Source organism: Sylvia atricapilla, chromosome 6 (assembly GCF_009819655.1).
Source record: "Sylvia atricapilla isolate bSylAtr1 chromosome 6, bSylAtr1.pri, whole genome shotgun sequence".
Taxonomy (NCBI): domain Eukaryota; kingdom Metazoa; phylum Chordata; class Aves; order Passeriformes; family Sylviidae; genus Sylvia; species Sylvia atricapilla.
The window spans coordinates 42,151,829-42,173,471 of NC_089145.1; the positions used below are offsets into that span (position 1 = coordinate 42,151,829).

Sequence of the window (21,643 nt, forward strand, 5' to 3'; positions counted from 1 at the left end):
CATTCTGTACTGATACCTGTAATCCTGATAAGGGAGAGACATAATTTTCCAGGCATGAGACCAGCTTCAATTAGAGCTCATACCTTAGACACAGAATAATTAATCACAGGCATAAATCCATAGGAAAGTAGTCTTCAGTAGTTCCTGTGTTCCTGGAACCATGCTTTTGAATAGATGCCTAGTATGAAGGTAAGAAGAAGTAGCAACCTCCAGCTTTTCTTTCAGATGAGTTATATAGAGACATTGATAAAAACATTAATGTTTTTTCCTGGTTTATGCAAAATTTCCTGCAAAAGCAAATATGCTCCTCGTGAGAATGACATCCTGGCCTACTGCAGTGAGTATAGTCATACTGAAAGGCCATGTTTAAATCATTAAAAGATCATATGCAATCCTCTGTTTGCCTCAACCTTAGTTCAAGTCAAAATGGGAGAGCATTAAACTCCTAGAACATTAACTCATTTGAGAACGTAAGGACCTTTTAAAGGAAGTTTTTTGTTAGGAAAGACCTTATATGTGACCTCAGACTTCTGAATTCTATCTGAGACAAGCATGGCTCCTCTAGCACGAGACATTAAATATTGCCAAGCTAAATGAGGTTCCAGTTGTTTTATGTTAATCCCACTGTTAACACTAGCAAAAAAATGACCAAATCTTTTGCAAATAATCACCACATTTTGTGTTATTTCTATTAACTTCTTCAGGTGTTAAGCCATGAATCCAAAATTCTGAAGCATGCATTTAAACAATCTCAGGTTCTTTTTTTCTGCAGCTCTTGTCAGAGCATGCTTGAAACAACTGACCTTTCTAGAAACACCTAGTATAGAAGGTACATTCACCTTTCTTATTGCACAGAACAAAAATTGCTTACAGAACAGCTGACCACCTTAAAGTAATAACTCAAGAAAGAGTGAGGAGAGCAGGGTAACCGATGTTGGTGTCTTTCTGGAAGGTCTGCTGGACTAGAGAATGCCTGTACCAGAGGCTCACGCTGTAGAAAGGGAGAATTGTCCAGGACTGGTGCTGCAGGACTGCCCAGAGGTCACAGACTTTTGGCCAGCAGGAGTCAAGTCTGCAAAGCCTAATCTTGGCTCAAGCCGTGGGGACACTCTGATGGTACTACTAGTTAAACTGCCCCTTTATATTCCATATTAGATGTAATGATTCCAGATCCATCCCTTCTGCACCAGCTACCTTTGTGTGCCTATCCTGCGTCTATTCCTTGGAGATAATCCCCAGCATATGGCAGGGGTTGGTTCTGGTGCAATACTTCTGGTTGTCCATCTCAAGAGTTACTGCTCCACATAAGCCACAGTGTGGCGGGAAGGAAGGGGTCTGGGGGAGGTATTTGGCCCACTCCTCCCCCTCAGTGCTGACACTTACACTTGGTGCAGCAGATGGACCATGGGGGTCGGGGTGTCACCCCTCAGCCATGCAGGGAGGCGACACAGCTCTGGCAGCGTGTCAAAAAGGATTCATTAGTGCTTCTCATGGCAGCACTCGCTCCCCTTCTGTGCTCCATGACCCCCAGCAGTGAGGTCAGAGCACAGCTGTGGCTGAGGAACTGGGGGCACCACGCTGCAGGAGAGAGGTGGCCTGGAGAGACGGTCCACTCGTCCTCAGCGAGGGACCCACTTCCAGCTTCGGCTTTCTCTCTGCCCTCGCCCCTACATTTGGGTCAGGCCTCGCACACTCCTACCCCTTCGCGAGTGCCCATCAGGAGACACAAGGGTTAAAATCTGTTGCACCTGAGCGTTTAAAAGAAAAAATCTTTACTGAATAACCACAAAAAGCAGCTGATCGTTCATTGAAGTTGTACTGTATCTCCACCAGACAATTGCAAATGTTTCTGTAGTATTTACGAGACCGACATTGAATCTTCTGTGTGAACTTGGTCTGTGCTCGCTTGTCGATGCAGGAACCCATCTGTGCAAATGTCCTTAAGTTTTCTTTGGTTTTAATGTCCTAGAGACTGACCCTTTCAGAGATGGGTTTAGATCAAGCAGCTTTTTGGGGATGTATAAGGTAACCAACCCGTGGCAGGGTTTGACAAAGGATCAAAATCGATCTTTACAAATACTCCGGTGTCAGATTTTGTAATCTGGTTTGTACAAACACTCGTGCCAACGTAACTTGATTACGCAAATACCCGTGAAAAGCAAATATGAGGTTTGAGCATGGCTAAAACCACCTCATCTTTGAAGAAAAAAAAAATCAAGTGAATATGGGAGAATTGTGCAATATTTGACGCAGCTCTAGGGCTGGCCGAGAGACGCGTGTGCCTCGTTTCCCAACAGCCCTGGCACCGGGCGTTGTAGGACCGCTGCTCTATAGAGGCCCTGGGCGTGCCTTTTATTGAAATTTGGTAGTTTTGGTCACAGACGGACTGCGAGTTTATTGAAAACCAACAACAACAAAAAAAAGGAATGAGGGGTGGCGGTGGTTGTGGGCTTGGGTCCGGGCTGGCCGGTGGCTCCGCGGCGGTTTCAAGGCGCAAAGTGCGGCAGCAGTGCCGGGTGGAGCAGCGCGGTGCCGAGCCCGGCCCGCCCCGGCCCGACCGCTCCACCATCCCCGGCAGCGCGGGCGGGGCCGCCCCCGGAGCGCCGCGCCGGGGTACGCGGGACTCGGCGGCGCCCGTGTCCTCATTGGGCGAGGCGGGCGTGCTGCCCCGCCCCCCCGGCTCTCCCGGCTCTCTCATTGGGCGGCCCCGCGGGACTAGCCATAGCCCCGCCCTCCCGACTCGCCGGCCAGTCAGAAAATGGTTGCCGGGCAGGTTGAAAGCGCCACCGGCCAATGAGCGGGCGGGCAGCTGGCGCGCGCGGCGCACGCAGCGCCCCACCGCGGGAGCGGCGGGCGGAGGGAAGGGCGGAGCGGAGGTTGCCGGGGCCCGGCGGGGGTGGCGCTGCCTCCGCCTCCTCCCGGCCCGAGTCCCAGCCCCGCCGAAGGGAGGGAGCTCGGCCGGCTGCGAAGGGACCGAGGTTCCTCTGCTCCCAGGTGGGGCGCCGGTCGGGAGGCGGCGGGAGGGCGCGGGGCCGGGAGCCGGGGCCAGGGGAGGGCAGCGGCGGCGGCGGGGTGACGGCCGGGCACGGCGGGAGGCCGAGGCGAGGGCGGCGGGAGGCCGAGGCGGGTCGGGGGGGCCCTGCCGGTGAGGGGTGGAGGGGCAGCCGGCGGTGCGGTGGGAGAGGAGGGACAGCGGGGACAGGTGGAGCGAACGGCGGGCCCGGTGCGGTGCGGAGGGACGGCGGCCCCGGGGAGCTGAGCTGGGACCGGGGCCACAGCGGGGCCGGGGTGCGGGCACGGCGGCCCCGGGGAGCCGGGCTGGGCGCGGGCGGAGCGCCCGGAGCGCGGCCGGCGATGGAAGTTGTTCGCGCAGTTATAATTAGCCCGGCCGGGGTCTGAGCGAGCCGGGCGGAGGAAGGGGGAGGAGTGTAACTTTTCGCAGCTCGGGAAGCCCAAGGTTGTCTCTGGTTACCGCTGCCCACGGCCGCGGGGGGGGGCGGGACGCCCGCAGGAAGCACCGACACTCCTTCCACAAAGGCCAAATGGTGGCAGGAGCCGCGGGAGCGGCTGCGGGAGGGCGGCAGGAAAGGGCTTTCCCTGAATCCCAGCGCTTCCATCCTGGTACTCCTGGTCGCTGCCGCTTGGTCGTTGCGACTTATGTATAAGCTGCAGTTACATTTTTAATAGCAGGTTTTGTTCGGCGTAGTAAACGTGTGTTAGTCTGGGCTACGAGCAGGTGGATGGGGTTGGAGGAGCATAAGATTGGTCTTTATGCGTCTTGTCGATTAAGCTCGCAAATAGGTGCAGTTAATAATTTCTGCCCTAGTTAGGCCTGGAATTTTTCAAACTGTATTGGAATGCTCGTTTCTAAAAGCATAGGTAGGAGCCTCGTGCAGTAGTTTTCCACTTAATTTTTGATGTGGCTGAAATTCCGTAGTTCAGGCAGCTAACTGCAGTGTGGGAAATACCATTAACATTGAAATGATGCTATGATCTCAAAATTCTAAAGTGACCCTTAAACACGTACCGCTAGGAAGGGAAGACAAAAAGTAATCCAATTCACAGTGATTTGCAGCTACTCTGTATCTTCTATAGTTGTTGTTGTTTTTTTTCCTAACAGATTGTAAAAACTAAACCTAATAACCTTGGTTCTGTACTTCTTCCTGACACTCAACCCAGTGTGAAATCATACAGGGCAAAAGTCAAAGCCTCCACAGTTACTCCTGCAGGAATCCTTTGATGTATCTAATAAAGAAATTAAATTTGAAAACTTCTTGACTTCATCTCCTTCTAGCAAAATATTGGACTTCTAAAACACAAGTAACAGTACTATTGTTTTATTCAGTGCTTCTAATTTTGTTGGGTTTGGGGTTTTTTAGCTAAGGTGCTAAAATCTAAAACTTTTCAACATTTTGCTATGCCTGTTAGCTTTGTGAAGTTGTTTTCGCATAAAAAAAACCTAAAACTCTAAAGCATGTGTTTTTATATTCAGTGTATAGAGAATGCAGTGACTGCACACCTCTCCCTGTGACCTAACGAGTACACTTTATTGAATTGAACCTCAGTAGTGACCATCTGAAGTGCTGCTGTTTCAGAGCAAATAGGTTCTGAATCTTCCTTTGGGGCTTTTTGTTATTTTTGGATAGTGTGGATATCATACTGGGAAAGAAGTCAGCTTTGAGGAGGAGGAGGGAGATGCTAATGTGTTTGATGCTGTGGGTGAGATTGGCTTGCTTAGGTCACGGGCATTTTACTGCTGTTTTACTGCATCTTTACAGTTCCGAGGTTCTGTAAGCGGAGGAGCCCTTTGGTAGCATCAGGCTATGAGTTGCTATGTAAGATGAACTGTAGGCGTTTACTTGCCCGTCTGTCTGAATGTAAGATTGCCTTTCACTATGTATTATTTTAAGATTTGTGAAATAATGTATGAACTCTTGATTTTTTTGATCACAAGGACCGTGTTTCTCTGGATAGTACTGATCCTTGCTCCTGCGGTGCGTTTGTGAGGCGGTTTGCCGTAGCTGGGTCAGGTGTCTGTGTGTGTGATGTGCACAAACAGGAATGTCACATCCAATCCTGGCTGCAGGCTGTTAGCCCCTGCAAGGGCTTTAATTCTTGGAATTCATAACTTGGATTCTCCAGGTGGAGGTGAGACCTCAAGAGCATGGATCGTGCGATTCCCTCCACATTTCCTAGCCTAGTCCATAGTTTACTGTCACTTCAGCCTTTTCGCATTTCCCAGTTTCCAATCTAATGGAAACTAAGCTAATCCATGGTTTAATCCATGTAGTCATACTGCAGTTGTTGCTATATCAGGGTTTTGATGGAAATGGTGCCACACTGAACATTGGGCATAATCATAGGACACCTTGTCAGCTGTCTTCTCATACTAGCTTTGTGTATGCTGAAAAAAAGGAAAGTTGGGAATTAAAAATCTAACTGCTTTTGCAGCCTGTAAGCATTAAGGGGTTAATTCAGAAACATATTTCTTTACAGTGCATGGTATTCTCTCTCCTGATTATGTAATTTTGGAGATGATTACAATTGTAAATTGGTCTTCAATAACCTGAGGAAGTAGCAGTGCGAGTCCTTATCCTAAAGCCTAACACTTAGAGGATCAGCATTCTGTAATATTCATTTATGAAAGATAATTTCCACATTTTATGTGTTCACAGGTGAAACTATTAGGTCCTCTTATTTTAGTGTATTCATGAACTTCAGGGGGGTTTACCCATATTTATCTGCTTTAATAGAATTTAGCACAAATCATTTAAAAAGTTGTATTGAATTGTGTGCTTAATGCTTCTGGTTTTAAAAAAATAAAAAACACCACATAGTAATTAAATAATCCGGTTTTGTTTTGTTTTTCCTCTTAAGTCGCATCATCCTACCTCGGTGGATGGCTTGGCCTCTGGGATAGTTCAAGACTCTTGGATGACCACGCTTTATGCAAAATCCAGAATCTTCCTGCCTGGACTCCTTTCTGTTTTCTAAGGGTAACTACTTCTATGATTTTATGAAATTGTATCTTAATGTGCATCGAGCGTGTTCTGATAATGGGCTGCAGATGTTATTTGTGGATTAGAGTGCTAAACTGAAATATGTCTTTAAAAATGGGATATATAATAGAAAGTAAGGTAAAAACCCTTTGACTTGAGAATTTTGCATTTCCATTACTATGTTTTCCTTCATAAGGGGGACTTACTACTATTCAATAAGGCACATTGCCTTAAGATCACATTTTTCTTGGAAATTGCTTAATTAAGACTTCAGTCTTGCAGCAAGATCCACTGTTCAGCTGCTAAAATTGAGTGTTGCCATTTTGTGTTGTGAGAAGGTGGGACTTTGGATACTGAAGTAAAGTTGTGTGCTACAAGAGAAAATTCAATGATTTCTGATTTCGTTACTGAAAGAATAAATTCACAGTCCTCTATCAGGAAAAGAGCTTTTTTTTTTCTTGTTTGCTTTTACTGTTAATGGTCCAGTTTTTTTATGTTAAAAGTGTGAGTGTGCCAGTTTTTAATATTTAACAAGCTATAACTTCCTTTATTAGTAGATCTTTTAGATCACTGTAACCCTAAAACGTGTGTCAGTGTTATGTAGGTGAATGTATCTGGTATCTCTATTTGAAGCAAATATGGGATTGAGAACTGCTCAGTTGACTAGAACAAGCTGAAGGGGTCTGTCATTGCATGTATAACTCTAATGATCCTTTGTCTATCCAGTGAGATGCTTTGGTAGAACCATAGTGGTTTGGTTCTTGTTGTTTCCTTTATGAGTCTTATGTTCTCATTTAATTATAGTTTCTAGGTTTTAGTAGCTCTTGATCATGTATTAGCTTTTAGTTCAAGTGATTCCAGGCCCTTCTTCCACTAAAAAAAAAAAAAAAAATCCACGTAAAATCCCTGAAAAAACCTTGCTAAACATACTCTCATTAAAAATACACACATGAGCTTTATCAATAAATGTGGAATGAGATACACAAGCGATAGTAGTTTAGTTTGGGGTATTTTTAAGGATGGAAGTTTCTCTCTACTAAGCGCTGGAAGCCACTTGTTTTAGCTGTAGAAGGTACAGATCCTACCAGAGGAGTCCCTTCTCCAGAATGAAATGCCATGCTCTGAAACTCAGCTGCCATAGTTTGTAAAGCAAAGCTCTTATCAGTGCTTTGTGAAATGAGATGGGAGTAAGGAACTAAGAAAGATGTCCTTAGGTGCAGGAATTTTCCAGATCCCAGTAGACATAACAAAAACAGGTTGTTGTGGGGGGTTTCAAACTAACTTTTAAATCAAGGTAAAACTTACTTCAAATGCTTCCTAAACATAATTTCAGCTCCTAAAATATTTGTGTATGTTGCTGTTTATTTTCTTCTTCCACACATAGTGAATGACAGTGGGAACCTTATTAATTTCAGAATAATTCTGTTCTAAACTCAGTCTTTCTCTCACTCCTTTCCTATACCTAATGAATGCTATTCAGGCTGGTCTTAGTTTCAAAATGTGGGGAAATCCTTAGGTGTGGGGTTTTTCTCTGTCCTGTTTTCAGGATTGGTGTGTGTATGTGTTCGGTTTTAGGTTTGTTTGTTGTTTTTGTTAGGGTTTCTTGAGTCTGAACAGCAGCGTATCTTGGTTCTGTGTTCCAGTTGCTTTGTACCAGACCGTGGGTGTGTTATAGGTCAGGGTTTGTTGACCAAAAAGTTGCCATTAAGTCTGCTTTCTTTGAGCAGCTATTTTCTGGTAATTTCTGTCTCTGGTGAAGAAGTTGTTGCATAGGAGTTTCGGTATGGGAGTAAGCTGGTAGGACTGCACTCCTCCCTGTATGCACACTTTTAGTCACTTGTGCCTTCTCCAGCAGTTACTCATCTTGGCTAAACTGGGGCAGTGCTGAGGAGGGGGTGGGGAAACAATGGGCTTAAACACACTTTTGTATATTTGGAAGTATCTTCAGGTCTAAACTGCTTTTTACTTTGGTGTTTCCTAAGGGGTCTAGTCTTTCCCTCACTTTCTCTGGGTAACAGCTGAGAAGGAGTGTGGGGATCTCCAGCACTTGCTGGGGACCCCAGATCAGAGATGTTCTGTGTGCTCTGACAGCTTACACTGTTATGTAAGGCATGTCCAAGTGATCAGCACTAAGCCTGGATGGGAGGAAGGGATTTGTGCTGTGTCTGTTAACTGCACCTTCAGCCTTTCCATTTTCTTGTGCACTTCCTTCTACGTGAAGTACAAACCAATAGCCAGTTCAGCACTTAATTAAAACTGCTCATGAAGGTGTGTTGCCTAAAAATGTGTGTTGGGTAGGGGAAGGATTGTTATTAAAAGCAGTGTGCGGCATACATAGAATAATTCTGGGAAACAGCTGTAACTGTTGGGGTGCTTGTTTTGCTTTGCACTTCTGCAGATAGATCTGTGCTTGTGAGGTGTGTCTATGGAAGAGAGGGGAGAGCAGAACACCAGGTTATCAGCCAGCCTTGGTCATTCGCTAGCACAAGTCTACAGCACAGAGAGACTTCTGCCTGTCTTTACTCTTACGTGGTTTCTGCAGTTATGAGACAAAGGAGACTTGGAAAGGGAATTGCCCAAATTACAATTGCAAGGAGTCTCTAATTTTGATTTTAATACTTAAGCTGCATTACTACAAACTGGACAGGCAGCTTTCACTCATGAGGTGTTTACACACCTGCAAAGCAGGTATTTTTTTCCTGTAAGAAAAAGTAGTATTTCATTTTGAGACAGTCTTGGGCCGAAAAATGCAGCAGTGTGGCTGTACAGAAAGGATCAAGCAAGTTTGAATTTATAAATACTCTAAAAAGAAAAGCCAAAAGGAACCACTGTGAATTCAGTTATCTTTACCTGCATACTGAAGGCCAGGTACTTTATTGATGATCTTGCTATTTAAACATACTAAGTGGCAAATAAATAACTGTTGTGTAGTTTAATACAGTGCTTGTTTTGTGCATGAAAAGTTCATGTTCAGACCATACTAATCTTGGCAGTTGTGTTTGATACACTCATTATTTTTGAAGCTCTCCTCTACTGAAAATTAAAGGTCTGTGAGGTCCTGAGTTTAACTTTTAACAAACTAAAAGTTTGTTTAACTTTTCTCTTTAGTTCTTCTCCCTCATCTTCCAAAAAAGTTTTTAAGTAGTAGTTTGCCCAGATAGTAATTGAAGGTTTTCACATTTGCATTATTCCTTGAGAGTGTTCCCAGCTGTACTTCTCAACCATGTGTCAGTGGCAGCTGCACTGTCAGACCGTGTGACAGATGGAGCTGAAATGGTGGCACGGGCCCTGTATTGTCCACAACACATCGCAATGTGAATTTTTCTTGGTAGCCTGGAATGTTTCTTCTGAGTAGCTGCACCCTGACCAGGCCTGTTTGTTTGGTATTGTGTGGATTTGCCAACCAGGGATGTGCCTCTTCCCTCCCAAGTTTTTTCAAACCCCGGGATGGTTGGTGTAGGATTACAGTGCTTGGATGCTTCTTCCCATCTTAGCAGGGAGGAGTTGCTATGAAATGTCCTCCATGGAAGACTGGAGGGAACTAAGGAGCATGCTGTCAGGGCGGAATTTCTACGTAGACTCCATTGTAGTTCAGTGATGTGAATAGTTTGGTACTCCCAGATACTGAGTTCACTTTGCTTCCTTTTCTCTGTATCTGAAAAATTATTTCCGTTAAAAAGCGTTCTGCCATAAATGGCCTGTGGCTCAGTTCACATTATTATAATGAGAGAGGATGAGAAAATGCCAGGAAAAAAGTTGAGATGTGTTGCTCCTCATTGTTCCTGTTTTTTTCATGACAAAAGATTCTGAAATAGATCATCTGAATGGAAAAAAGAAATTCTTTTGTGGAACCTTTTCAAATTCAAGAACAGGGTGACTTAGAGCTTGCTGCTTTTATAATTGAACAGCTGTGTACCGACCTCACATTTGAAGCTGGCATAAACTTTTAATTTTTATTCAGTTTATTTATTTACAAGTTACAGAGTTATCAGACTGGCAAGACTGGCACATCCCAAACTCCTGTTAGTTGATCCAATTTTTTGAGACGTGAGTGGGTTCCTGGAATTAGGCTGGAGTAAGGAGAGTGCAGTTTCTGGAGAGACTGTGCTTTAGTGTGCCCAGGTTGTGCTGCTCTGAGCAGGAACTGGGGGTTTATGTGTGCATGGCTGCTTGGTTGCCCTGCTACCAAAAATTCAAGTGGAATAAGCACTGCATAATTAAATAATGCCATCAGCATCTTCTGCTGCAAAGTAATGCTGCAAAAGAGAGCATCTGACTGAATTTTGGGTTTGGGATGAGGTGTCAATGCACAGTGCTGTGGAAGAACAAGCTACTTAGAAAATACACAGTAGTTTGTTAAGAATCTGATCCAGTCAGAAATTCTTGTGTTAGAAAGTAAAGCAAAAGGCCTGATAAAATGTAGATTAGCTGCTAACAAAGGGGCTTTGTGTCTTTTGTAGGTCAACAGCTGAGTGTGTTTGACAAGAACTGAAATTTAATGTCTCCTGTAGCAACCATGACACGAGTCATTTTTAAATCCACTGTACCAATGGTACTCTGGTTTTTATTAGCCTTTTCCAAATTTTTGTGTAACCTCTGAAGTCATCTAGCTCCTAGAGGGAGAGTAGGGGATCCTTCCTGTTAGGAAATAAATCAGTGTTAGACAGAATTTCTAAAAGTAAGGTAGTACTGTGTTTGTTTATTTAAAAAAAAAAAATCTTGAGAGTGAGGAGTATGTTAAGTAGAAATATTTTGAAGTTGGAGCAAATAGCGTTACTTGCACTTTGGTTTTTTAGTCAAGTGCTGTCATGCTCAAGCATTGTTACATATTTTTAAAATGCTCTGGGACAAATTTTATGAAGGCACTTTGAGGAATCAAAAGAGGGGTGTCTGCTTAAATGAGCATGAAGTATTTAGTCTAACTAGACTGCTGGTTGAATTGAAAAGTAAAAGATGTCATGTTAAGTTGTTTTTGTGAAATTATACATCCTTGCATATCATAGTCTGCTTTCTCTTTAAGCTTGCTTACAGAATTGAAATAATAGCACATTTTTGAGATGTTAGGAATTAACATCTTTTATATAATTCAGAGAGATAAGAATAGTATGTCCTGTGTGTCTAACAAAGTATAAATGTTTAAAAAAGATACTAAAACCAGTAAATTATCAAAACCAAGTATTCTGAATGTATGAAATGTCAGAATTGTTGTTTCCTGCATGGTCATAACTTCATTCCCGTAGGGGTGTAAATTTGGGTCTGTTTAATCAACTGAGAGAAAAAAACAAACAAGCGAACACACAGGTCCAACTAGTGTCCAGAATGATAGTGCTTAGTGAAGAAACAGCTGTTTTGATGCATAATTTTTGTTCTTATGGTGATGCTATGAGGTAATGCCTGAGGTAGTACACAACATTTAAATGCTGCTTAAAATAGAGGGTTCGCAATTTTATTGTGAGTTTAGGATTCGCATAAATGATGGTCTTCACGATGAGAGTTGGTATATTTAGCAACAGTCTACTTGTCCTGCATAAATGTGATTTTCCATGGATTGTGTCAAAAATGATGAGCTTCTGACAGTTAGAGGATCCTTGACACACACACTGCCTCTCCAGAATACTTTGTTATTGTATTTTGTGCCTGAGTTTTGTATCCAGATTTGTTCTGATTTTGTTGTAGTGGAGTGCTCAGTACTGGCTGGGTCTGTTTGCTCTTAATGGGGTGCCAGAGTGGGAAAGCGATACATGATCATGTGGGAAGATGACCCAGGTGAACAGGCACACCAATCCAGACACTTTCTGGTTTTTAAAGAGATTCAGCTGGTGCTGTGGCAGTTTAACAGAAAACTTTGGAGAAAAACAGTTACAAAGTTAAAAAATCGCAGCAGTGGTAAAATTACAAGCAATTAAAGTTTGTTGCCGTTTCGAGGGTGAGCATGTTAATGAACTGAAGATAGACCAGACTACTCCCTGCCAAGTAAAAATGCAGTCCTAAGACAAGTTGAATTTCATCCAGATATGTCCTTAAAAAAAAAAAAAAAGTGCGTGCTGTTGAGAAGTCTGACACCTAAACTCCTGTAGCAGCTGTCTGTTTTCTCTCACGTGTCTTGCTGAGGAGGATGCACTGCTTGCTTGCTTTCTGTTCCTCCAGAGCAGCCGAGTTCTCCAACAGCCTTGTCTGGGCAGATGGATGTAGCCATGGAGCCCTGCCATGCTCCCTGCAAATCTGGAGAAATCCTGAAAGTAAAAGAGGCTTTATCCTGCTGCCTTCTCCTTGTCCCCAAAAGTCTAGCAACAGGCTAGCAGCTGGCAGCTGCAGCCATCAGCTGAGCTATTGCTGGCAGCATCCAGTGCTCACATGAAAAGGAAGTTGGGAGGCCCTCAGCAGCATGCAGGGTCTGGATCATTGTGCGTGAAGGATCTGCCCTTAATCTGCCACTGGTGTCTGATTTATGATTGCTTTGTTTTTTTTAATAGTTTGAGAACGAGGTGTCCGTATTCATGGACATTTTAGGATGTGTGCAACTAAGATTTTACCAGTAGTTTTTGTGCGGAGTATACTCATTTTCTGTGTTTATAGGAGTGATTGCTTGGGGCTTCTTGTCCCTAATAAAACCCTTTAGACTTGGGATAGTAATTGCAAAGTACCCAAGGAGTACTTGTTTGGATCACTAATATTTTAGATGTGTGTATGTATAGATTTTTGTACCACATTGTTCCAGACCTACTTTATTTCAGTGCAAGAGCACCCAAAGCAGGGTGAAAGCACCTAAATTCTATTTTTTCCTAACTGTTTTACCAGAATTGGTCACCTTTAAAATGCTGTTTGATAGCTTCCTGCCTGATGTTCTTGGTGTGAAATCAGTAGCAGTTGTTAACCACCAGCCATGGGCACCCATTGTCTCTGTGAGCTCAGTGGCCCAGCCAGGTTTCCTCCCACATTTAACCAAACTACCTAGCTGTGGAATAGATCTAAGTATCCCTTGGGAGGTCCTGCTGTTGGTCTTGCTGTAAAACAATTTTGGGTCACCAAAGGAAAAAAGAAAAGGGTCAGTCCTGCACAGAGTTCTCAGAGACACTGAACAAGACATTATGAGATCAAGCCTTAATGAGATCAAAATGGGTGTTGAAAACTAGCTTGAAATCTTACCTGCTGTACCCAAGAATGAATGTTAAAATGGAAATTATTAAATATTCTGTAGAGTTATTTGATCCTTAATGTAAGTATCCATTTTATTTCATGTGGGCAGTCAGTTATATTTAGAACTATAGCTTTTTTTTTAAATAAGAGTTAGTATGTTTCTTCCATGTTTCCTGTTTAGAAAAGAAGTCACCATGAAACAGTGTAGCTGGAAATTGCATCTTTGGAATGGAAATAGTATTGCGTAGGATTTCTTTCTTTGTCTTGATGTTCTGTGACATCAAAAGTCTAAGCTGACCAGTACATTGTACACTGCAGGGTTTTCAGATTTGACCTGCCCAAGGTTAATTCATAATTTTTGTCTTGCAGGTTCATGTTGGGGAGAGGCCTAAAGCGCAAGCTGAGTGACTATGAGGAGAACATGGCTGGTCTCTCGAGTGCCTTTGATTCCAGTCGAAGTCTGTCATATCCCCTCAAGAGGCAGCTGGTGCTCAACATGTGCCTCACCAAGTTACAGACGTACAAAATGCTGGTGGAGCCCAACCTGCACCGCTCCGTCCTCATCGCCAACACCGTGCGGCAGATTCAGGAGGAGATGAGACAGGAGAGCAGCCAGCAGCCAGTGAATATCTGCCCTGGCATTGCTGCTGCTTCTCACACCTACACAGGGATGGAGTCACCTGGGATTTCCCTTCAGTTGCCTTCAGGTGTTGGTCAGCAGGAGGCTCACTGCTGTGACCTGCGGTCTGTGGAAGACCCGATTGAAAACAGCCTGCTGATCGTTTCAGACGACGACATGTCGTCTGCTATTTCATCTATTCTGAAGGATTTAGACTTTGTAGAAGATATAAGCCCACCTACCTGTCTCGTTCCTACTGGAGATGACCAGCCCAAGTTTCCAGAAAATACTGGTCTGAAACTAGAAGATGATAGACAGGATTTGAAGGGAGCTGAATGTGTGTTTGGTTCCTTTGAGATTTCAAATTCAACCAGTTACTTGAAGGATTTGGCAATAGATGACATTTTTGAAGATATTGACACTTCAATGTATGATTCAGACTTTTGTTGCCCTCCCTTGATGCTGCCCAGATCACCATCTCTTGCTACAGAAGAACCATTGAAAACCTTCCCATCTTGTAATTCTTCTTCAGCAAACAACATTCAGATATGCAGAACAGATCTGAGTGAGTTGGACCACATCATGGAAATTCTGGTTGGATCCTGATACTTGTTTTACCCAAAGATACTTTTAAACTGCCACTTTCATTTGGTTTCAGGATAAAAGCCACTGGAATAGTTGTAAAGAATTCTTTTAAAAGCAAACTAAATAATAATTTGTCCGTAGTAGGATTTTCTAAATAATTCCAAAACTTATAAACCAAAAAAGTGGCAGATTTTTCTTTAAAAAGAAAATTATTTATCAGAACTGTGCAATCATCATTTTCCTTCCAGGGTGTATGTGGAACAATGGGCACATACCCTCATCACCCCTCATGCCTCTTTCAATAAACTTTTTTATGTGCAATTTTTAATTTGACAGAAGAATTTACATGCAAAGCAAATTTCATATGAGGTGATCTTTTACAAAGCCTCCACTTTATTTTTAATATCAGAGTTTATGCCAAGCTGGCATCTGTCAAGTTGCAGAGTTAGATTGTGTGGATTGCAGACATGTTACTAGAGATGGGTATATTTTGAAAATGAGACACGCTTTGCTTTCTTTTGGTCAGAAAAGCAGATCAAGACACTTACCAACAAAGTCTCTTGCATTTTCTAAAGCATTCAGAACTATTTATTTTTGTAAATTTTATAGTCTTTCTACATTTTACTATGTTATTTCATCATAGTTCAAATATAATGGACTTCTAGTTGGATGTGTTTAGCACTACCTCTGAGCTGAAATGCTTTAACTCTTTCCAGTGCTTCATCTGAGACTGCAAATCTTTTTGTTTCTGTTTCTTTCGGGGGGAAAGTACTTCTAACTCATTAAGTTGATCCTTTGACAGTGACCTAGCTGATTTGTAAAATCAAGGGTATTCAATGTTTAAAAACTTTTAAGTATTTACAGATTAATTTATATGTAGATTGTGCAATTTAACATTTTTCTGTCAGTATTATGTGCTTAGATTTTGAATAATCTTGGCGTTCTTTAAATTAAAACTTACTATGTACAGGTAGCTTTTTATTCTCTTTTGGAAAACACTGTCCTTCAACCCTGCTTTCACTACAAATTTTAAGATGATTTTTTTATGTGCAATATTATTTAAAAAAGATACACATTTGTATACCTGGCATTGTGGGAAGAAATGCTTCAAACTTAAAACCTCTAGCACCTTTGGAGGATACTCAGCCTACATCTCTGCATCATTTCAGAAGCCAAGCTGAGGACACTGAGAACACATCACCCACTGCTGTGACAGCCCCAGGAGCACCCGTGGGGCTCTGGGGAGTCAGTTCTGATGCCTCTGTCCCTCCCAAGGGCTGGGGTCACCTGGGCTTTGGAACCCTGGAGCTGCTGTCCTGGGTGGGGCAGGGCTGTTTTTATACAGATCCACAAACACCCTGCTCAGCTGGAGATGAGATTTGCAGTGAGAACTGTTTTTCCATCAGGCAGTTTGGGTTCTGTGTTTCAGCCTGACCTGAGGTCTAGATGGATCCCTCCTATCGTCTTCTGAGTTTCACACTTGCACATTGCTTTTTGGTTTGGGTTTTGTTGGTTTGTTGGTTTTTTTTTCCCCCTCCTTTTTTAATTATAAAACTTTTTCATTGTATTTGAAAGCTGCAGCACCTGTCTTGGAAACTTGCAGTTGTAAAACCTTTGCTTTGGTTTGTTGTATTTTTGGGGGGTTTTGTTGTTCTGCTGAGACTTTCTATGAACGGAGCGTTGGCAGAGGGAAGAAAATGTTGCCTGTGTGTGCATCTCACAGAAGTTGAAATTCTGGCCCTGTTGAAGGGGCCAGGGTCTCACCTGGTATTTCTAGTCTTAACTGATGCTGTGGCACACCTACCTTGTGCAGAGATCTCCATTTTTTTACTGTGACTCTCTTGGTTAACAGTTAGCTGCCGACATAATTTGGTATCCCAGGCCAATGGAGAACCATTTCAGGTCACATCCTTGCAGCCATCTGGGTTGTTCAGCAACCGAAGGGTATAAATGTATTTATATGCATATATTGTATTGATTCTAATATAAAACTTCTGATCTAAAGCATTTTGAATTGCTGGATAAAGGGATTTGTTTGAAGAGTGTATAATATAGTTCTTGAAGAGGTACAGCTTCAGAATGTACACAGATTGTGCATTGTGTATAGACTACTCTGGCTTTTCCTCAGCCTCCACTTTTGTATTAAAAATATGACTGAATAAATCCTTGAAATATTAAGGGCCTTCTGCACTGTGATGAAACAGAGATGCGGTTAAAAATGTCTTTAAATTCAGTGATGAGGGATGAAATAAAAAGACTGCATCTAATCTCTTTTTGCATTGAAAACACGGAATGTTACTATGCAGTAAAGATATTTTGGTATGAAAATTGTATCATATAGCAAATAGTGAACACTTTAAAAATCTACTTACCTTGCAGTCTATAGAAACAGAAGAGAAGACAACTTACTTTTCAACATTTCTGTACTAAAATTTTTTGTATACTGCAGCAAAAGATGTAATTGTTGGTAGATCTTTTATCAACAATTCAAAATGCAATTTTTGTACAAGTCCTGCCTACAGAACTCTGTTTCTAATTGGTTGCTTGTGTCACAGTGCCAAGACCATGAGTTGGTGTGTAATGCAGTTCGGTTATGTTTGGAATTATGTGCAAAGGGAAGTTTAATTTTTAGATATGCACAAACTAATTTTAAAATCCTTCCATGTAAAATGAAGTTAGAGGCTAGTTGTGGTGGACCTATTTATTGTATGTTTGGAAATAAAAGCCACAGTTTTGCATTTAAACCAGTTATATTTTGGAGCCTTCAGTATGTGACTGTTTTAAAGAACAAAGCATAAAAAAATGTATGGCATCTTGCCACCTTTTCTTTGGTCTTTCACTCACAAGGACATAACATTTTCCCTCGGCATTTGAACTTTTTTTCCTTCTGCACATGCCCCGTCTCCCCCATCCTTTGTCCCTAGAAATACTAAACACCTTACAAACCTGTACAGAAATTACAGATGCCAGGCCCCATAACAGGGTTCCACATGAGGTTTCAACATTCCCTCAAGGATGGATTCCTTTAGGGTAACACCTTTGGCTGCCTCCAAAGAGGAACTGTGAACACTGAAATTCCTGGGCAGTTATGCCTATAATGATAATTCAGACCGTTACTAATAAGCTTTGGATCTTCATGGTGTTTGCCCCTCAGTTGCTCAGTGGTCCTTTTCTTACCCAGCATCTCATCCTCCCAGCTCGGGAGCCTGAGTCTGCAATTTGGAATCTTCTAATAATGTTACACTCATTTACCACAATCCATAGGGTTTCTCTACTTCAGCTATTAATATCCAGGCTGCAGCTTTGCTCTAGCTCGAAGTTCTCACTAAAAAGCACTACACCCTGACACCCCCTTTGTAACCAAAGAAGGGATGGCCTACAGAGTGTTTTTCCAGCCAGTGGGGTGGGGGGATTCCTGTTGGGAGCAGGTGACACATCTTTTCAGCACTGTGCTGTCCCCTGGGCTTTGTCTCCAGTGCCCTGTGAGGTGCTCCCAGCCCCTGCAGTTCTTGGTGTCACATCAGGAGATGTGCCTGAAAGCAAGTGTCACATATAAATGTCCTTGACACACGTAATGCTGACTCTTCAGACCTGTGTGCTTGTCAGACTGGACAAAAGCCTTGCCCCTCTGGGCTACTGAAAGGCAGCTTGTACAAATCAAACCAGCAGCTTCAGGTTTAGGGGTTTCCATTCTCTTCCTGTTGTAGACCTGTAAAATGAGATCCTGACCCTTCTGCAGTGAACTTTCAAGATTTAAATTAAAGCAGAATCACCATTTCCCCTCTTTTTTTAAGTGTTTAGATAGAGACAAACCTCTTTATGTGCCTTTTTAAGAATTACATCAAGTTCCCTCCATTTAAAGGGAAAAAACCCATTCGTATAATACAGATTGAGACATAACAGAGCACTCCCCAGCAACTTTCACTGATGAGACTGCTGATGAGGCTGCTGCTTATGGACTTCCTCCTCCCTTTGTCATGAAGCCTGCTCACCTTCACCACAGTGTGAGAAGCACCGGTCTAGAAGGAACTGCACAGAAATCTGGTGGTGTGACCATGGTGCCATCAGCTCTTGGACTGACTCATTCCTGAGGAAGCTGCTACGGATGCTGCAGCACAGGGCTGAGCCTGAGCCTGTGGCAGCAGAAAACATGGCCTTTCGAGAGTGTGCTGCAGTTCAGTGTTTAAAGAAAATATTTTTGAAGCTTTCAGAGCAAGCAGAGGCTGTTTAAAGCTGGTGTAGGCTTTCATATGCTTGCATAGATTTTAGCCACGCTGAAAGATCTGACCTTAAAAGCGTTCAGAGCAGCACAGCTCAGTGAGTGCTGCTTCTAAGTGCTGGCTGGGGAGGTCTGGGTGCTCTCCAGAGTGCTCTGCCCAGCTCTCTAATCTGTGTGCTGGAAGTGACACTTTAATTTTCCAGCACAAGCAACAGTAAAATACACAAAATTAAATAACCTACCCATTAGTTCTGTGAGGAAGATGAGTTATAAATTAGCAGCAAAATTAATTTCGAGCTGTTCAAAATCAATTTTTGAAGTGAGGCATTAAGCTCTGAAGATGCAGAAGTGTGTCTGTAGAAGTGTGTGTTAATAAAGCAGATGTTTGGGGAAGCTGGAGGATTTTTGGCGTTTCAGGATTTGCCCAGCCTTCACAGGCATCTCGCCTTGATTGAAAAAAGCAAAAAATGTTGCAACTTCATTCCATACATTTTTTGCTCATCAGAGCCTGCTTACTCCACCCAGCAGAGCACTAAGCCAGGCTGGCTGTGCTCTGGCATCCAGGCTGTGCTGAGGGAGGCAATTTAGGAGGTTCTCAGACATATTTCAGTGTAAGGAGCAGAAATTTCTTCTCTTTTGAATCTTCCAGATTGAATCTAGAAAGTTAAACTTCGATCCACAAGGAAATTTGAGAGTTAACAATTAATTTGAAAGCAGCTCAGTTTTAGCCAAATTCCCTTCATTGTCTTAACTGGAGTAGGAGTACTCCAGGAAGTCCCATTTTAAAAACTATTTAAGCTCATCTTCATCATTAAAAAAAACCACCAGAGTGCTTTTAAATCCTGCAATGACCTTGCATTTTGAAAAAAAAATGTACACATTTACAAGATTTCTTTTACTAGTTTTTCACTCCATTTTCTGCATATGCAACCAATGGTGGCCTTATTGTATGGAGTCTGACTGTCTCCCTTCCTTTTCTTGACTCTTTTTAAAATTATAATAACTAATTAAATTCCACATTTTAGAATATGCATTGAAAATTTTTCAGTCTTTCACAGTGAAGTTGGTTTGAGGGGGTTTTTTTGCAAAGGAATGTTTACAGCATTCCTCCCACAAAGGAAGCATTTCAGTAATTAAACTGCTGGTTGGAACTTTGTAAAACTTCGTTTCATGGGTACATTTTCCCTCTAATGCCAGCAAGAAGAAAGAGGCATTCCTTTCCAGCTCTGCTGTCCAGAACTCCTGCCTTGCTCTCGTTTTCACCTTTCCAAAATCCTAAGCAAATGTCAGAACTCTTTGGTATTTGCTTTCTGCAAACACAGAGTACAGTAACACCTTTAGTCCATCAAAACTCAGGATTCCACAGCTGAGAGCTCGTAACTAAGACGAGAAAGGGTGAAACTCGTAGCTGAAAACCTGCTGAAGCACAAAGTGGTGTCTCCTCCGTGCAGCTCTTGCAGGGCACAGAAGTGCCTGTGGTGCAGGCGTGCCTCTGGGGACACAGCGTGTGCTGGCACCCTGGGCTGGCTGCCAGGGACAGCAGGAACGAGGAAATGACTCAAGGAAACCCACGGCCACTGCGTGTGCAGGACACGTCACAGGCGCTTCCGGCACCCCTCGTTTCCCAGGAGAACCACGGAAGGACAGCCTACGTTTTTTACTATGAAATGTGCCTAAAAATGGTTGGCTACGCTTTGGTTTGTCTCCCTGATCTTTTGTCAGTCGAGAGAGTCCAGTTTTGTCTTTGTGGGTACTCCCAAATGTGCTGGTCATGGCCAAATTCTCCTGGGGCCAGGAGGGTTGCCAGAACTCCCCAACCTTGAAACAGAATTGAATTATCTTTGCCGTTCAAATTTTGTTAGTCGTTTTCCCCGGAATGGTGAATTTGTTCATCTCAGGTTGGAAATGGGAGTTTAAAGGTCTCTCGGTTGTCTTTTGCAGACAGTGCTCACAGGCAGTGAGGGCTCAGGTGGCCAAAAGCGTGTGTCCAACAGAGAAAGACGTGGAAGGTGGAGCCCATCACCTTTGGAACCCCAGCAGTTTGCTTCCTTGCTGAATCACAAGGGCTGAACCCTTCTTTCTTTCCATTCTGTACCTTGGACAGGGCTGTAAAATCTGCTAATATGAAGGAAAAATGACGTATTCATCCTTCTCCCAGAGTGACAGTGCAAAACATTTTTTGATACATTCCTCCCATGCTCATAAAAGCAAAGGCAAATTTGAAAGCCCGGAGGAAGAGAGGGCTCTGATGCATCAGTGAATGTTACACACACCACAGGTTGCCCCCTCAAGCCCCTCTGCAGGCCCCTGCTTGTCTGAAAGCATAAAAATGGGATTTTATTCTTATAATTGATTTTAATGTTTATTACCAACCTCAACTATCCACTTACCATTTACTGGCAATTTAACATTTTGTGAGCTTATGACTACAGTCTATTTAATACATGTTTAAGAGATCTGAAATAAAGGAAACTGAAAATTAATTCAAATCTAGGGTTAACTGAAAAAATTAACCCTGCTCTTGTACCCAGATGGAGTTTCCTGTTTGGCATTACAGGACTCCCTCCAGGGGTAGGGAAGTTGCAGAGCCACTTTAAAAGCGCATTTTCCCAAATGCCCTGTTCCATCTACTGAGTAAGCAGGACAGAGTTCATCCCATGCTAATAGCACTGAGGTACCGTAAGCATTACTGAAGTTATTACAGCAATTGTAATGTCAGTGCTGAACAGTTTACTAGATTAAGGATTGAAGTCTGCCAGTGCTTTATAGTATTCTTAATTCTAAGAACAGAATAGGCTCATCATTAAATAATTAACTAACTTAGTTTTGGAACACCCAACCCTGTTCCCTGCTTTCAACACATAAAATATCTGTTGCCATGCTTAGCACACTCTTTAAAACAAAAAGCCGTATAAAATTTTCATATTCAGAATGGCCAGAGCAGCAAAGGAATCAGTAACTTGTGTAAAAGTTACTGCCAATGAATAAATAAAGCTGTTGCAGTTGGCAGGGAACCAGCACAGATCCTTCTGAATGACAGTGAAGTGCATCCCCTGTGGCACTCAAGCATGCAGGAAGATGGGC

General features: G+C 42.9%; 1 protein-coding gene across 4 annotated transcripts; it reads left to right on the top strand.

Annotated features, from left to right (window-relative positions):
* Window positions 1–2,866: 2,866 nt before the first annotated feature.
* On the top strand, window positions 2,867–17,084 carry LOC136362815 (SERTA domain-containing protein 2-like). 4 transcript variants are annotated; one of them, XM_066321653.1, is made up of 4 exons: window positions 2,881–2,994; window positions 4,779–4,877; window positions 5,878–5,996; window positions 13,506–17,084. In XM_066321653.1, the coding sequence occupies exon 4, from the start codon at window positions 13,510–13,512 to the stop codon at window positions 14,359–14,361; it is 852 nt and encodes a 283-aa protein (XP_066177750.1). In that variant the 5' UTR covers window positions 2,881–2,994; window positions 4,779–4,877; window positions 5,878–5,996; window positions 13,506–13,509; the 3' UTR covers window positions 14,362–17,084. The 4 variants fall into 4 exon arrangements, with proteins under 4 accessions (XP_066177748.1, XP_066177750.1, XP_066177749.1 ...); XM_066321652.1 differs by having other exon boundaries at window positions 2,912–2,994; window positions 4,121–4,877; XM_066321651.1 differs by lacking the exon at window positions 4,779–4,877 and having other exon boundaries at window positions 2,867–2,994.
* Window positions 17,085–21,643: the final 4,559 nt, after the last annotated feature.